Raw genomic sequence first — 14858 nt, 5'->3', positions numbered from 1 at the left:
AAAAATGTATCTAAAAAAATGTAATCTAAAAGTAAAAGTGTGTGTGGGTGGGTGGGTGTGTACCTGAAAGAGTTGAAGTCCCATGTCAGAACTGGCTTCGTATGAGGTGGAATTCTACAAAAAAATAATTCAGGAGGTTGTTATGCTTTTTATTTTCTTGGCAACAAAGAGTGGTTCTGGATCAGAGAGAAAGAGAGCATGATGTAATGAAACAGGAAAGAGATGGCAAGAGGGGTCAGAGAAAGGCACTGACGAGCGGAGGAATTAATGATCAGAGAGAGATAAAAATAAGACAAGGAGAGAATATATAGTGTGCATGTGTGTTTCATGTTGAAGTTGACAAAACCGTATTAGGCAAAGAAAATCTTTGCCAGTGCAACAACAGAGATTTAAGACACACTCGAGTGCACAGACGCACGCGCACACACACCTCAATTACAGTATGCACTATGCACAGATTCTGTTGCTATTCTTTGATTCCTTTTTCTTATTTATTTACTTGCTGTTTTATTATCATTATTGTGGTTGTTGTTGTTATTTCTACTGCTGCTGCTGCTGCTACAATAACAAAATAATTCTACTCTTATGTACCCATACGGAGAATAAAAACATTAAACCTTGGAACTTTAAACTTGAACATAGAAAGGAGGTGACAAGACCATTCACAATCACACAAAATTAAATGAAATTCTTGCATTGATATTAATCATAAGTCCATGACAAAAAATAACAATGCATTTTATGCAACTAGAAATAAACTACCTATACACTAGTGATTTCTTACGTTTTCACAGAATGCCATTCATTCATTCTTAACTCAATGCAGCACGTCTGGTGTTTGTATTGCATTCTGGACTATTGAGGCTTTATGCCTCGTCTAATGTTTCTTAAACATTGGTACAAAATGGTGAGTGCGGAAAGAAGCCCTTGCTATTCTACTTTGAGGGGCAGACTCCACAACCTGACGTTCACCGTTTATGTAGTCTCACTTCCCATATCCCTACTCCACACTTCATTACACTGTGTTACACCTTGTTAGTGCTGTCCCAGTGCTGGATTAGAGTCTGGTAGAAGTCATTACCCAACCTGTAAGATATATTGAAATAAGACAGGTGAGGCTGTTCAGATTTCAAGGCCCTTGTACTTGTACTTCCATATGCTTTTTTTTTTTTTTGCTCAGGGCAGGGACGACTACATGTTGACCGAAACAATTATTAAGCACTATTAGTTTCCCATATGTACTAGACTGCTCTTTTGTACATTTTAGATTTAAAATTCCCTTCTACACTTCATCCAGCTGTGCTGGAAACATCTGGGCAAGACATCCAGGGTAACATCATATCATCATCAGATTGTTTGCTTGGTTACCCACAGGAATAAGAAAATAGACCATCAAACATCTATCTATATATCTGTCTGTCTGTCGCATGTGAGAACCCTAATAGTAACATAATTCATCCATTAGAAGGCATTGTGGTCTTGTGTGGTGACTGCTGGACCTTGAGGCTCACCGAGATCCCCAGAACTCCCACCTCAGCAATACTCTTCCTAGAATTCCAGTGGTTCTGACACTACTTTATCCGGTCAGCAACACCAGAATGAACTGCTGATATTGCTGTTGTCAGACCTCTGGCCGGTTTGATGACATTATTGCATACTATACTTACACCTATTGCACGTTACACTTACAGTAATGTTCACTTTTCCCGCTGTTACTCCTACTGTGTGTGTGTGTGTGTGTGTGTGTGTGTGTGTGTGTGTGTGTGTGTGTGTGTGTGTGTGTGTGTGTGTGTGTGTGTGTGTGTGTGTGTGTGTGTGTGTGTGTGTGTGTGTGTGTGTGTGTGTGTGTGTGTGTGTGTGTGTGTGTGTGAGAGAGAAATATATAGTGAATCGTGATGAAGCTTATTTTTCACAGATAATGTGTAGCAGTGTCTGTGAGTTTTGGACAAAATCTGTAGGAATTCAGGGGAAAATATATTTTAATTGTAGGACCTATGATTCAAGAGTAATTGGCCAAAACGTGTATTGGGCTGTTGAAGGGCCGATGTGAACATTTTGGGGTGGAGTTTCTTCCTTGGCCTACTGTGAGTGTGTGTGCAAGTGTCACAGGCCACCCCTGCAAAGTTTGGAAGGCAATCATATAGCCAATTGAAATGGAATATGAGAGATCTGACAGATAAGTCATGATAAAGTCACTTTAAAACTATTTCACAAACTTTTGATATGGCATGTCAATTTAACTTCAATATAACTTCCCTACAGATTGCCTGGGAGCCATCCCCGGTGTCGCATTTCAAAAGGCTTTTCTAAGGAGATTGATTTGTTCCCTCATCCATTTTGATTAAACTTGGTTAACTTGCTTAATTCCTATTCTTTTTTCTTTTCTTTTTTGTCACGCCCCAAGCAGGCCCATCCTGGCTATGGGTGGACAAGCCCATATCAGTGAATGGAGTTCTTTGTAAGAGCAAGGTTATTTAGCTAATGGAATTTTCCACTGTTGTTCATAGAGGAGGGGATCTTTCCCATCGATCCAAGTCACTCAGTTCTCAGTGACAATCGGAAACCCATTTAAAATCAATCAGGTCTGAATGGCCATCTGATCTAGGAGGAGGGAAGGCTCAGCCGGTAAGGAGGAAGAGGGGGACGACGAAGGTAGAGAGAGAGACGAGAGAGCATGCAAACGAAAATAGAAGAGATGCAGCAGTTTGATAATGGAAGAGAGGGAAAATGAACAAATGGAACAGCGAGATAGAGGGGAAGAGTCTGAGGGAGGGAGAGAAGAGAGAAAAAGAGGAAATAATCAAATCAACGCGTGGCTCCAATGTGGATCTTGGACCTCATGTGACCAGCCTGTGACATCATTCATCTATGATGTCAGTTGCCTATGACATATCTATCATGACTCCAAATTTGGGCAAGATTTTGGTCTGATCAGAGCCCCATTGACTTCCATTATAAAATGTATGTTAAAATATTGTGGAGGTACTTCTGTGGCCTGCTGGCAGTGTGCACAAGATATTTGGCGGTGATCGGTCCAGTGGTTTTTGAGATTAGCGCCGGACACACATATCCCCTAGACGGCCAGACTCCTACAGAGCAGAAAAAGATACTGTAGCAGACACATAAAGATGGGTGACAAATTAAATGAAAAACCAATATAAAGTGTCTTAGTAAGGTGTTTTTCCACCACGAGCAACCGGAACAGTTTCAATGCTTCATGACATATAGCTCTGGAACTCTATTGGGGGGATGGAACACCAAGATATTCCTCATACCCCATTGATGGTGGTGGTGGAGAGTACTTTGATTCCTAAATATCCTATAGGTGTTCAATTGAGTTGAGATCTGGTGACTGTGGGGATCAAAACATATGATTCACATTATTGTCATATTCAACAAAGCATTCATTGACAGCATCCTCATGCCCTGTGGATTGGCATCGTCCAATGTGTCCACTAGAGGGCCGGTCAGAGTCAAACGTTTTCTGACAAAAACATGGCGACAGTCAATGACGTAATAATGTACCTGTTAAGAAGGAGCTGTTCTGTAATAAATGTTTGTCCCTGTGCCCGGGCAAAGTGACCCAAGCTCCAATAGGTTAGTAATTTGAGATCACTTACAGCAGGGTTTCCCAAACTTTTCCATGCCTATGACCGCCAAATAGCCATAGCGTCTGACTGCTCCCCTCAAACTAATAGTGAAAATAGCTGATGTACAAGCTCACAACACATCGCGATGCGACACGTGTACATCTGCTGTTTTTAAAAAGTTTAATTGAATGTTTGATATCAATTATTATTATATATATAATAATATACTGTCTGTGTTTGTATGATTTTATTATTTTTTTGTAGTTTGTTTGTTTATTTTTTCATTTGTTTTTAATTTCCCCCTCCTTTCCAAATGCCACCCCACTTTGAAAACCACTGACTGACAGAACAGGACCAGTCATTTATCCACAGAGACTCTGAACTTCAGCAGGTGTCATTCCTCTGGGGGCTTGGAATACTTGAAACCCTTGAAATGAGTGTTGGAATGACAGTTAAACGCTCTCTGTGTCAACCGTTTCTCTTCCAGGATTGGCTGAGTAAGTTTGGTTACCTCCCCCCATCTGACCCAGTGAATGGCCAGCTTCAGACCAAGGAGGCTCTGTCCACGGCCATCAAATCCATGCAGAGGTTTGGAGGGCTGCAGGAGACTGGCATCTTAGGTATGTCACAGTGCGTCTGGGGGGGGGGGGGGGGTGGGGGAGTGTATGCACACATGCAGGGGTAGTCTCGCATAGCCAGACACTCTGGGATCTCTGGCTACTGATACAGAATGTCTGGTGATGACATCTAAATTCAATATTTGGGCTGTAACGGCTGCTAACAAACTTACACCCACTGCTTTGAAAATAATATCACCATCCCAACATGAAGGACTACCCTGAAGCCTTCACATTGGTTCTGCAATGCAGTTATTATGATTATTTCTTCCAAACTGTTTTCAACATTTGTTGAATTTATAAGTCACCAGATGTATCAGTAGGTGGAGGTCTCTGATTGTCTGACTACACAAGACTAATGCACCGGTGTAGCACTGCGACTCAGTGGGTGTGCGTATGTGACTCCCATTTGTACATTCCTGCTCAACATGTTCTGTATTTGTGAGTTTACTGACTTGAAGAATTTCCATCTGTTTGTTTGTTTGTTTGTTGATATCGTGCAGAGCATGGCCGAAAGTGAAACATCTGTTCTGTTCTGTTAATCTCCATTCCGTTCCAGACCAAGCTACGTTGGGTCTAATGAAGACACCCAGGTGTTCCCTGCCTGATGTGTCCGAGACTGAGGCCATGAAAGGTCGCAGAAGGCGAAGTCTGACTCCTCAGAACAAATGGAGTAAGAGGCACCTGTCCTGGAGGTAAGAATGCAAATGAAAGGTCCCGCACGGCCGTTAGATAGTTCATTGGTAACAACAAGTTCCTTCTCAGTTCCTACTCACCGCTGAACAGGCACCCTGACCAACTTGTATAGGAGTCACTAATGCATGGCGGATTCAAACCCCTAGTCTCTGCGGTGGTGGGCAGAAATGTTACCCCAGTGCCACTCGGATGCCTAGACCTGCCATTTTACTGTAGACTGTGCTATTCAGATAGAGCTCATCACAAATATTAGTTCTGAACTGTCCTTAAATTCAGAATGCTATTGCTTTGTGTGGGAATAATTGAAAAGGCCTGAAACATTTCAGATTCCAGAACCATAGATGTGGGTGGTTACATTAGTTAGATTATTGAACCATACAGAGGTGGGTGGTTACTTCAAATAGATTCTAGAACCATAGAGAGGTGTTTGGTTACATCAGTTAGATTCCAGAGGAGAGGTGGGTGGTTACATCAAATAGATTCTAGAACCATACAGAGGTGGGTGGTTACATCAGTTAGATTCTAAAATCAGATATATTCTAGGACCAGGTTTATTGTTACATCAGATACATTCTTGAAACATAGAGAGGTTGATGGTTACATTAGTTACATTCTTGAATTCTTGAAAGAAGTATTACCTATATTCAAACATCTAATTCATAGATTATTCTGGAAATGATTCGCCAGCCGGTCTTTAATGTGTCCATATCAACCCAGCAGCATGGTACATCTGTCACAGAGAGGTAAGCCCCAGGATAGGGTTAGAGATGCTTACAGATGCTGGTCTCCATGCTGATTTACACACATTATGAGCCTGAACAGCTACTTCACAGCAGACAGGAGGGTGAGGAGTGGGAGCTGCTGTAATCTGGTTGGTTGAGGACACTGTAAATTTGTTCCATAACTAGTTGTGAGTGTGAGTGTTGGTGGATGCGACGCACAGCGGTCCTGACGCAAAATAAACAGTGATTGAGGCTCATACAACTCTCATTATAATAGTATGCCTATACACAGTGCATTGGATATTTGTTTGGGGAGATTTGAAAATCCTTCCAAATCCATCCAAATGCAACACAACCCACGTTCAGCATGGCAGATAAGATATCTACCATGTCATGTCTAGCATGGCAAATTGTCTGGTGCTGATGCGATATTATTGCATTACCACCAGCCAATTTGCCATGCTAAGAGGCACCAAAACATGTATTTGTTACATTTATTAAAGCTGCACTATGTAAATTTCCTTTCCTACCCCTGATTTGAACCCGGTTTCCTGCGCAAGTGCTGATTTTTTTTTACCATTGAGCTAATAGAGCCTGCCTGCTTGCTCAGGGGATAAATCTGAATCTTGTCCATCAGGTCAAAATTCGTTTCAGATCATGTGTCTAGGTGAGACTTGACCTTTGACACCTTTTGACATCTAAATGTCTCAATAGAGGAGCAGGGAGACAAAATACAACCACCCCAATTGTATACGTTATATTGTGAACATACTCTCCCATACAGATTGGACAATATTACATTGAAGTTATAGTGCCGCTTTAATAAGAATAACTAAAAAAAACTAATATGAAAAGGGAAACATGTGTCTTTGCACTGAAACGAGAACGTTGAGGAGAGAGAGAGGGAGAGAAAAAGAGAGGCATTTATTTCAATAAGTAGCCTACACTTTCTGTTTGATAGAAATATGTTCAGATACCTCTCGTCGTGTAAGAATGTCGTGAACCCATTGCCTCCTGACTTTCTTTATCTGTCTCTGCTAAACATATAGTAGTAACCCTTCGCCAGTATCCATTTCGGAGCTCTGATGCACAGGATGCTCTGCTTTAATAGGTGGTTTAAATAAAGAACCTAACGGAGAATGAGCATGTGATTTATTAAGTTGATATGTCAGTATATCACAGATGTCTCTTGGACATAAATGAGGAGACATTACAGGAGGAAGACGTCATTCTGAGCTGCATGCCCAAAATATGCCAGCAGCCACACAGCCTCTGTGGGTGGTCCACCTCTCGTCTCCATTTGAGAGGTGAGCAGAGAGCTGTTGTTGCACCTGTCTCCTCATTATATAACATTATTAATGGTGCTTCTGTAGATGGGAGCACACAAGCAGATCCGTTTGCTCAGCTGAAAAATGTTCACATCTCCTCCGACTTACGGAATCCGTCATTTAAATAACGATGGGCTAGGTGCAGGCATACCTAGCTCTTAACTCATTAACCACCAGAGTTAAAACGTTATAACATAACATAACATAACAATCTATAGCTGCCCTTGCCAGCGATTCCGAGCGTTTTCACTAACCTTTGAAACACACAATCCACCTGCCGATCGTTTTAAAAGACGTAGTAGAGTCTCATAGAGTGGAGAAAAAAAATTGTGCCGTCACGATAATCCATTCCATAGTTATTGGCAGTTGAATGTAGCTTGTTTTCATCCCAAAAGAAACAGAAAGCGGAGAAAAAATGTTTTTTATAAATCCCGTACACGGTAACTAAACCATCTTGATTTTGTTGTGATCACGTGATCTTTGGCTGTACTCTTCATCATCATCATCATTATCATTCACAGGCTGCGGAAGAACGCCCTCTATCGTAAACCACTGAAAACACCACATGACGAGTGACTGATCAATGGCGTTGTGAGCCTTGGATTGAAATGACAAGTATACTTGTCAATGGCAGTCAATGAGTTAAAGGGAATGGGAGATGCTGATTGGTCTAATTTATGTTATTGTATGTCTACAAGCCCCAGAAGCTTTAAAATTAAATCAAATAATTAAGCACCATAATTAAAAAGCCTTTCAAATGGAAAAACAATCTGTAATTCCTGCAATCTGTCTGCAAAGTTACCATTTTGACCTAATGATCCATCCACATCAAGCACTATAACTAATATAACTGTATCGTTCACCACTGTCATTATAATTGTGGTGAGGACTCGAGTTGGAACTTTTTTTTTTCTTTATAGTCATAGTTACAGTATAGTGTTTGGTGTGGATGGCCCATAAGGGTGGTGTTAGAGGAAAGGTCATGAGGTCAATCGAATAGTTAGGGTTCTTCCTCTGGGGAGCATGAATGCCATGTTTCCAATGTATATTGAGTACAATTGTACACTTGTGTGTACAATTGGAGTGTTGGCCTAAGGGTAACACATTGGGGCTAAATATGCCTAAAACTACTTTAATTAGGCTACTTCACAAAACTTTTAGTGCATGTAATACATACTATAGAAATGGATGGATGTGTGTTTTGATCACTGGTTCTCAACGTCCAGGGACCCCCAGGGGTCCTTGAGGGGCTTCCAGGGGGTCCCCTGTAACTGTGAGTGTACAAAATGGAACTATTTGGTTCCATTTATACACTGTGGGTCCTTGAAATTAAAAAGGTTGAGAAGCACTGGTTTAGATGATTATATTTCAGTTTTGTCACCCGTTTGGAAAAATTGTTTGCTAGGCGCTGTCTATGTAAAAACACCAAATAAAGTGTGTGTGTGTGTGTGTGTGTGTGTTAGGGCTTTCACCAACTAGTCGACTAGTCGACTAGTCGACTAGTATAACCACTAGTCGACCTTGTTAGTTGATAGTTGATAGTTGAAAAAAAAAAAAAAAAAAAAAACCTTTTTTTTTTTTTTTTTTTTTAATTAATTTTTAATTCTATAGTAATGGCCCATCTTACTATTATTATTATCCTCCTGACTTTATTTTTTATCAAAAGGGGGTCAAAAGCATGCCCAATAAAAGCCTATCATTGGGCAATGGGGATCCTTGGAGACGCTGCTGTGGTGCTGTGCTGCTGTGCCAGAAGCGCTTCCCTTAAAACGCCATAAAAATAAGGCCAGGAAGATAATAATAATAGTAATATAGTAGTAGGATGGTATTAAAACAGTGCCACCCAAAAAAATAAAAAATAAAAAAAAGTTTTTTTTTTTTTTTTTAATTTTTAATTTTTTTTTTTTTTTTTTAATTTAAATTTCGACTAGTCGACTAGTCGACTACCACTGGGTCAAATTAGTCGACCTGTAAAAATCTCTAGTCGTGAAAGCCCTAGTGTGTGTGTGTGTGTGTGTGTGTGTGTGTGTGTGTGTGTGTGTGTGTGTGTGTGTGTGTGTGTGTGTGTGTGTGTGTGTGTGTGTGTGTGTGCGAGACAAAAATACCTCCACACTTTTGTAAGTCCTGGTTTCTGTCATTTTCCCTCTCTACTGTATGTCTTCCTCTCTCTTCTTCTTCTTCTGTCTTCTTGTGTACCGATGCCAGACACAGCTTGCTCCTGTCTACCTGTTCCTTCTCGGCTCTCACCTCGCTGTCTGAAACAGACAGGCTGTCTGTGAAACAGACAGCCTGTCTGCTCAGTCCAGAGAAGCCACCCTTATATTTAACAACATTGCAGAGGTACAACGCCTCTCTGGTTTTGAGGTTTACAGAACACACCTACTGTATAGGTGCTAGTTTAAAATTGACCTGTAATGGTCTAACACTGAGGATGTTACAGCACAGGAATTTGCAGTGTTTGTTGATTTGCCCTAGTTCCTGCCAAACACACATTTTGTGTTTATTGTAAATAAACTCTGGTGGATTATCTATTGACTTTAAATCCAGAGGGCTCATCAGGTGTAGCTTGTCACTGAAAGCGGATAGCAAAGTACTCACATTCTGTCCAGGTTTGGCGAACGCCTTCTTAATGTTGCATGGACCTTAATCTGTAAAATTAGGAAACCTATGATGTTTTTGTGGCATTTATTTTTCTTTTCACACAGTCTGTTATATATTTTTGGGACTCACAATGCTTTGGACCAGAGTTAAGTGTGCAGGGGTCTTCTGCATTAGTCAGCCTTTGGCCTTCTCTGACGCGCCTGTTGATCTGTAGGAGTGAAAGAGTTTTGCACATGTATACCCCCCCCCCCCCCCCCGCCCCATTTTTCTCCAAATGTAGTCATCATCCAGTTTTCCTCTTATGTGTAGTCCCTGTCACTACTAACACATGTAGGTCATGTAGGAGGTCATGTAGGAGGGTGTAGAGAACCATGGGTTCATTCAGTTTTTTTTCTTCTCCTTTCTTAACAGCAGGAGCTGTGGTTACGAGTCCAAACCAAACACACAATCAACTATTGTTCAAAACTTGCATTAGTGAATTCCTTTTCCCCCCTCTCCATACCGATATGTATTTCTCCGTCTACTTGCCTCCTTGGTCCTCCAGCCGTGACCTGGAAATGTATTTGCGCTCCACCATCTTGAAGGACGTTCCAATTTGTAATATAATGTGTTTCTTGAGCCAAGGAGAGAGGAAAGAGGAGGCTCTCCAAGGAGCTTGAAGTGAGAACACCCTGCACAGCCTGCATGCCCTGTTTAGTAGCATTTCTGCTTTTTTGTACAGGTCAGCTTCACCTTCATGAATACTAGTTTCTCTCAGGTAGCTGGACAACTCACTCAGACACATACACAGTTCAAATATGCAGCCACAAGGCATATTTATTCAGCTCCAAACAGTCCAATTAAATCAGTCCAGGTCAAACAGAACTAAAAATGCTGCTTGCCAAAATCCATAACCAAACACAACGATCCTCCCTGCTTACCATTCACTATTTCCAAAATAGACAGCCCAATATCTTCTTTCCAGAGGACAATAGGAAAGGCAGACACACACACACACACACACACACACACACACACACACACACACACACACACACACACACACACACACACACACACACACACACACACACACACACACACACACACACACACACAAAAAACCACTAACCATAAAACATCTTATTGTGACCAAATCTATTCACAAAATGATGTGGGCCTCCTGTGATAGTTTATCCACAGGTTATATTATGTGCTTGGCGCATGCTTTTAAGCGAACCATGCATTTTAAACTAACCGAACTGAGGTGAGCCCTCTTGAAGTGGACCAAGAAGTGGACCAACAGAAAAGGGACTGAGTTATTTTTACGTTAACATTGTCAGTTCATTTGAAAAAGTATTTGGTTCTCTTTCTGTTCAAATTCAGCTCTGATAGGGCCCCATATGATATAGCCGATTGACAAGCTCAGAACGCGTTGCAATGCAACGCGTTGTGAGCTTGTCAATCTTCTATTTTCTGCGAAAGCTTTTCCCACAATACGGATGCTGGCACAAAGTGGACTAGAAGTGAACCGCCTCAGGAGGTGGTCTGAGTACGGTTCACTTCGAAGGGGTCTGAGTTCTTTTCGCAGCAAAAAGTGCTGAGTCATGGTTCACTTAAGGGGCTGAAAAGGTGTGAAAACACCAGAAAGAAAAGTGACCCTGAATTCTAATCAATATGAATGAAAATGTCAATGTCAAATGTGAATTTATTCTACAGTAAATGCTCTACAAATATTGAATCACTTACTAATCAGTAACCTAACAAAAAATGCCGTAATGCATACGAGAAATACCACACTTTCACAATGTACTGTAGTCATTTGTCACTGCTGACCCCCACTGGTTCGTCCTAGGAAGGGTGCAGACAACCATGCATCTCCTGTATTCATGTGTATACATGACATCAAGGCCGATTGTTTCACTGGGAGGACGTACCGCATGCGGAGGAACACACTAACCCTCTCAGTCCTACACCCTGTTGCCTTGACCAGCCTGTAGGAGTCACGACAAAGGTTGCCCAGCTGCCCACCCATAAACACGGTCAATTCTATTTGTTGGCCAAGCCAAATGCACTGCAGAATATTAAAGTACTTCTGCATTCATTTCTCCTCAATGCAGACGCAAATCACATGTTCATTTTTAGCAGACTCAGGCTGCTCTCTGTAGCCCTACTACATCAGTGTCTGGACAGCATGTTCAGTCCAACCCTCCCTTTACTCAAGCTATTATTCAAAACAGCGTATTTCTCAAAATATCATAATAATTTTTTCATCTCCTTCACTGACCTGGAAAAACCGATCTGTACTTTTTTTGTTCCTTCCAGAATTGAACCAATTCAGTGAACCGTTATCCGACAGCTCCAATGACATTCTTTACAGTAAAAGATTGAATTTATTCAAAACGCAGAATCCATAATACTGCAAACAGTGCAGCAGAAACATATTAGATATGGTTGCATTTGTACACTCTCTGAGGTAAATTAATACTCAGGATTTTACAGTATACTTCGTCCTCACACGACCGTGCAACACATCGATGATAAACAGATTTGTTTTATTTCTGATGCAGTCGTTCAACTGAAAAATGAATTTTTCAACATCTGTCATCTTCGCCGAGCGAAAATGACAAAAGTGTGACAAAGTATAAATCAGGCTTTAGTCTCTCTTCGCTGGCTTCCTGTACAAACGATACAGATTAGAATGACCTACTTCTATTTACAAAACATTACACAGCCTTGCATCATGAAACTACTTACTGTACAGTGTTCCTGGCAAGCCTACTTGCATTCATTCCTACACAACAACAAGAAAAGAGCAGCGTGGAGGGGTAGAATAAGCTTTCTCTTCAGAAACAAGACTATTTTCGTATGTATCTTCAGACCCTAGTCTAGTTATTCAGTGTAGTCTCAGAGGCAGTAACAATAAGGGGGACACAGCAGCGAAATAGACCCAACTGAAGAATTTAATTAACAAATAATCTGAGAAATAACAAAAGAGGATACTGTGGAGTGTGCCAGACAGTTTCATTGATGTATGTGAGTGGATGTAATAACCTGTATGGTTGTTGTTCGTCTTGTGTGGCCTGACTGCAGAACCAATGCAAAGACTTAAAGAGTGCAGTCCTTCTTAGTGGGACGGTATCAGGATAGGTTTTCAAAGTAGTGGGAGTAGGTTTGTTAGTGGCCTTTTTCTCCACTGTTGTAGCCCCTACAGTACATTGAATTTAGATGTCACCAGACATATTGTTAACCAAGAACACAAACAACCAGCAGGTGGCATTGGAGGGAATGTCGCACCAACTCTGTTAACCTTTCAATTTATACTCTTAAACATACAGCATTCATGTATATGCAATATTGTACACACACACACACACACACACACACACACACACACACACACACACACACACACACACACACACACACACACACACACACACACACACACACACACACACACACACACACACACACACACACCCCACAGACACACACACACACACACACACTCTATTTATTTATTTCTTTCTTTCTTTCTCTCCTATAAGACATCTATTATTGCCAAAGCAGTACAGTGTTACAGATCAGTAGTTTCTGCATTCAATCCCATCTCCCTTGTATGAGTCTGTGCGTGCATGTATGTGTGTTTGCGTTGGGCGTGGGTTGTTGTGTTCTCATCTCCCCTACGGTATGGAGCTCATCATGCAGTGAGGATCAGTAGTCTTATGTGTAGGTAATTGTACAATGATAAACATGTAATAATATCATGATAATAACTAGAAAATGTGCTCCTCGGAGCACAAGTCTCCGCCAGCAAATATTGGAATTTATTCCAAGATTGGAACTTCGATGATAGTGTGTACGTCAGATGGCACATTGACTGCATTACCGTGGATTGCCTTTTGTCTGCCTCTTGGCAAGCCAACAAGTTTCATGAAGGCAATACGTTGACTTACCAACCTTTCTGGAGGGAGTTTCCCCATTTTAATGGAGCGATGACATGTGTGACAGATCCAAGTGTTGTTTTGCTTGATTGCAGTTGGGTCTTTGTCCAGGAGACTTACATTATCTATTGTTGCTGTGTACTTTGCAGGTTTTAACTTTACCACTGTTTCTCTGTAGAGCATTCGTTCACAGGAGAAACAGACATAATTGGGTCCACTTTCTGACATCTTCTTTAAGAATGCGGCACCAGCTTCATCAGCTTGAACGTCTTCTTGTTCTTTAGGTGATCTGTAGCATCTCTTCTTATTGGTGTAATCTGCTCGTTGATGTTGTCTTTCATCTATTGAATACTGTGACCAGTGCCTTCTTTTCCTTTCGATGTTCTTTACAGACTCTTGTACTTTTTCTTCCAGAGAATGTAGCAATCTTTGCTGTGTCATGTTGTCAGCATTTGTGGCTCGGTTTGCTTGATTGCATTGCGCCTTTGCTTCTTCGTGGGGGTTTCAAGCGATAATTTCCTGCTTCTTCAGTTTGCGTAATGAGAGTTAGTTGCATTGTGTGATCTCAGCTGTGATCTCAGCTGTAATCTCAGTTTGTACTGGAAAGTGCTGTTCCTGACTGTTCCTGAGCACAAGTCTCCGCCAGCAGCAGGATTTTTGGTAAGTTCCAAGATTGGAACTTTTTCTGCACTGATGTCACTTCGAAACATGCACCGCAATGTTTCAAAGTGACTCACCTATTTATAGGTATGTATTTCGTCATGCGTCTCGCTAGCCAATCAAAGCACACCCTTTCAACATATTGTCACGTGTCACGTGAAGCTTGACCAATGTTAGCTTGGTGGAACCAACAAAAATCAAACGAAAACATACTCTCCACCATGCCTTCGGCCTGGCGGAGACAACAATAATATCATATGATAACTAGAAAAGGTGCTCCTCGGAGCACAGGAGAAATTGTCCTCTTCGCTCGGCTTCTCAATTGTTTTTTTTTATTTTGTATTATTTTTATTTAGAGTAGCCTATTAGTTTTCTCCCCAATTTAGTCTTTTTGCCAATTAATTCCTCCCACACACATTTTTGTGTTGTCACTGCTGTTGTATTCTACTGACTCACCTGCCAGTGAGGAACCCCCACCGGGAGGACGTAGGGCCTTCGTCCTACTCTTCCCACCCGTAGGAATACAAATATCACCCTCCCCTGAACGGGCCAATTGTGTTCGCATAGACGCCCGACAAAGCCGGATGCACCACGGTGCATTCGAACCCGCAACCTCCGTGGTGGTGGGCAGGGACTTTACCACTGCACCACCCAAGCGCAACATGGTCAATTGTGCTCGTATGGATGCCCAGCCAAGCCAGAGGCACCGCGGCGGATT

At 41.6% G+C, this 14858-nt stretch overlaps 1 protein-coding gene across 1 annotated transcript in view; it reads left to right on the top strand.

The window, feature by feature from the left end:
• Nucleotides 1-14858, top strand: part of LOC311038283 (matrix metalloproteinase-17-like) — a 94480-nt gene that overhangs the window by 47131 nt on the left and 32491 nt on the right. The window contains exons 2-3 of the mRNA XM_084047705.1: nucleotides 4078-4210; nucleotides 4767-4902. Of these exons, the coding sequence (XP_083903831.1) occupies nucleotides 4078-4210; nucleotides 4767-4902 (269 nt within the window). The remainder of the gene's footprint in view (nucleotides 1-4077; nucleotides 4211-4766; nucleotides 4903-14858) is intronic.

This window comes from Gymnoscopelus microlampas, assembly GCF_963454915.1.
Source record: "Gymnoscopelus microlampas genome assembly, chromosome: 21".
Lineage (NCBI taxonomy): Eukaryota > Metazoa > Chordata > Actinopteri > Myctophiformes > Myctophidae > Gymnoscopelus > Gymnoscopelus microlampas.
This window is presented reverse-complemented; position numbering and strand designations above follow the sequence as displayed.